Source organism: Gekko japonicus, unplaced genomic scaffold (genome assembly GCF_001447785.1).
Source record: "Gekko japonicus isolate JY-2015 unplaced genomic scaffold, Gekko_japonicus_V1.1 scaffold1146, whole genome shotgun sequence".
NCBI classification, from domain to species: Eukaryota; Metazoa; Chordata; class Lepidosauria; order Squamata; family Gekkonidae; genus Gekko; species Gekko japonicus.
In genome coordinates, this window is record NW_015173707.1 from 385,549 (window position 1) to 388,856 (window position 3,308).

The following is a 3,308-nucleotide window of genomic DNA, read 5'->3' on the forward strand; positions in this document are numbered from 1 at the left end:
AGGCCAAACTTGTCTGTTATTCCCGGTTACCTTTTGACTTCCTACTTTAGCATTCCAGTCTCCTATGATGGTGAGGACATCATTTTTTGGTGTTAGTTCTCGGAGGTATTGTAGGTCTTCATAGAACCGGTCCACTTCAGCCTCTTCTGCATCAGTGGTTGGGGCATAGACTTGCATTACTGTGATGTTGAATGGTTTGCCTTGGAATCGGACTGAAATCATTCTGTCATTTTTGAGATTGTATCCCAGTACTGCCTTTTGCACTCTCTTGTTGACTATAAAGGCCACACCATTTTTTCTACGAGATTCCTGGCCACAGTAGTAGATATAATGGTCTTCTGAGTTAAATTCGCCCATTCCTGTCCACTTTAGTTCACTGATTCCTAGGATATCGATGTTCAGTCTTGCCATCTCATTTTTGACCACGTCAAGCTTACCTTGATTCATAGATCTTACATTCCAGGTTCCTATGTAGTATTGTTCTTTGCAGCATCGGACTTTCCTTTCACCATCAGACACATCTACAACTGAGCGTCCTTTCGGCTTTGGCCCAGCCGCTTCACTCTTACTGGGGTTACTTGTACTTGCCCTCTGCTCTTCCCCAGTAGCATATTGGACACCTTCCGACCTGAGGGGCTCATTTTCCAGCGTCATATCTTTTAGCCTTTTGATACTGTCTATGGGGTTTTCTTGGCAAAAATACTGGAGTGGTTTGCCATTTCCTTCTCCAGGGGATCACGCTTGGTCTGAGTTCTCTGCTGTGGCCTGTCCATCCTGGGTGGCCCTCCATGTCATAGCCCACAGCCTCATCGAGCCATGCATAGAATATTGTAGTACGTAGTAAAATCAGAATATAATTCATAATTTATTAAGAAATCATTCAATTTTGTTTTTCAGGATGGATTAGATGCACTGGTGTATGACTTGGATTTTCCTGCTTTAAGGAAAAATAAAAACATAGACACCTTTTTAAACAAATGTAAGTATATTTATATATTTTCTTGCTGGATTTCTGTTGATAATAATGCCCTAGTTTATAACATGGTACTTTCCCCCTCTCTTTTCTCTCCCCCCATGCTTTGTGGGTAACTGGATTATAGCACGGCTCTTTAATTATGTTGGCATGTGTATGAGTTTACCCTGTTAACATGTACATAGCTGCAGGCGGGGAAAGGTTTGGGTGACAGTTTGTACTGTGCATGTGGTGAGAAGTGGCATGTATGTAAGACTTTTCAGTCTATACAGTGTCCAGCCTTCCAGGGACCAGGAGGATAGTTATTGTCTTCTCTCCAGGCACTGTTGACTTCCCCAAGAAGAACGGAGGGCTTGGGTGATGATGGATCAGCTGTTTGTACTCTGTTGTAAAACTTTTTGAATCACAAAATAGTTAACAAGCAACTTTCACGAAATAAATGTAAGTCAATAATTAGGCATGCAGAAAGAGATTTTGAGAAGCAGGTTGCTAAAACATCAAGACAAACAATAAACATTTTTAAAAACGATATCTGGAGCAGGAAACCAGCCAGAGAAGAAGTGGGAAATTTGGATGACAAAGGAATCAAGGGATTGCTAAAGGAAAATGGGAAGATGGCAGAGAAGTTCAGTGAATTTTTTGCTTCTGTGTTCACTGTAGAAAGTGTGAGGCACATACCGTTGCCACAGCCCTTATTTTCAGGAAGGGAGTCTGAAGAACTGAGCCAGATTGAATCCACAGATCAGGTCCGTGAACCGACAAAGGAGAACTTTCTACAAACCTGAGAAAAACCCCAGTTTGACAACAAAAAAAAATCTAAAAAAATACTTGGGGGAAGGCCAACTTTCTTAGCAGTGCCTCTAACTTTAAGAAATTAACATTGTCTGAGGTTTCTGTGGCTCTTTGGGGTGTTGCTAGGCAACTACAACAATATTCCTTACCTTTCCCTTCCTTTATTCTGATTAAAGCTCCTTGACTAAAAGTCTTGAGCAGTCAAAAACCCTTCTGTTAAGTAGCATCAACTAGACAGAATACTAAATCAATGGGAAAATCTTGCAACAGCAAGGAGTAAAACTAGCTTGTGATGAAACAAAGATGAAAAATTATATAGGTACTGTGTTAAAAACCTATTTCTAAGACTAATATAAAGAAGATACTCCAATAAGATATTATTAAAGTACCAATTTTCCCCTGAGAACAATCACAAAGGTGGTCTGAATAGGAATCTTTCTTAATCTTCCCTTCATAACCAGAGTTGGCTGTGCATTCAGTCGAGATAATAAGAAAACTAAAATAATTTGGAATAGTTAGATAAAAAGCATAGGAAGCCAGTGATTTTGGTGGAGGATTACCCAAGAATAAGACGATGTGTTCAAGTAATCGCTTTCTTGGATATGCTTCTTGATATAGGACTTAACAGCTGCGGGTTCCAGGTCCTGAATAATGTCTCAGTTTAGTCCAATAAGAGAGAGTTTTGGGTCAAGAATCTTGAACCAAGAGGATTTATTAGAATCTGCTTTTAATAAAGATAGGTATCTGGAGTTACTATAGCACACTTTAAGGTACAAATTTTGAAGGCCAGTTGCCAAGCTTTAGCCTCCAAGGATGGTTGACCCAATTCTACTCATAGGTACACTCCAGCTACACATTTTGGTGTGTTGGTCAACTTATGAAGGAAGCAAAGTAGGGGAAAGTGTGAGGATTCTTTAACTTATTACAGTTCCACAGGGCCTGCAAAATGGGGCTGTTCCGCCAGGACTTTGGCTGAGGTGGCGGACATCTGATCCATCTCAGTCTCCCCTGCTTGCACTGCTTGCTTGGTATGTACTGCTTTGCACTGATTATGGTGCCCATTATGACTTGCCCTGCTTAAGACATCAACAGAGTGTTACTGTTCCGGTTTGTGGATCAGCGATGGCGGTCGTTCTCCCCTGACCCCGGGGGAGTGACTTGCACACCAGTGGTATGGAGGGGTGCTACCTCAAGTAGCACTCACACAGAACCTTTGCAATAGGTTCCAGGCCATAGGGCTTTTGAGGGGCAGCCTCTTTGACGGCTAAATGCCGGAGAATTGAGGTTTCCCTCTGCCCTGACGGTCCTGCCACTGTGTGGCCCTTGGGCACAAGCTGATTCAACTGGGACAAGCGCTGGAGATCGAGCGGAATATCAATTACTGCGAGCGAGGTCGGAGAAATGACCGACAATGAACGTGAGTTCAAAATAAGCGGAATACTTTAAAAGCTAACTAACCCCTCCACGTGGGAAAACCGGAGCACAAAGAGGGACGCCTCTTATGCGAATGGACAGATAAGCGTAACGAAGGGGGCAGGGGGGG

At 42.5% G+C, this 3,308-nt stretch overlaps 1 protein-coding gene across 1 annotated transcript in view; it reads left to right on the forward strand.

The window, feature by feature from the left end:
* Nucleotides 1-3,308, forward strand: part of ROCK1 (Rho associated coiled-coil containing protein kinase 1) — a 174,688-nt gene that overhangs the window by 39,164 nt on the left and 132,216 nt on the right. Inside the window, exon 2 of the mRNA XM_015423306.1 lies at nucleotides 898-979. Within this exon, the coding sequence (XP_015278792.1) occupies nucleotides 898-979 (82 nt within the window). The remainder of the gene's footprint in view (nucleotides 1-897; nucleotides 980-3,308) is intronic.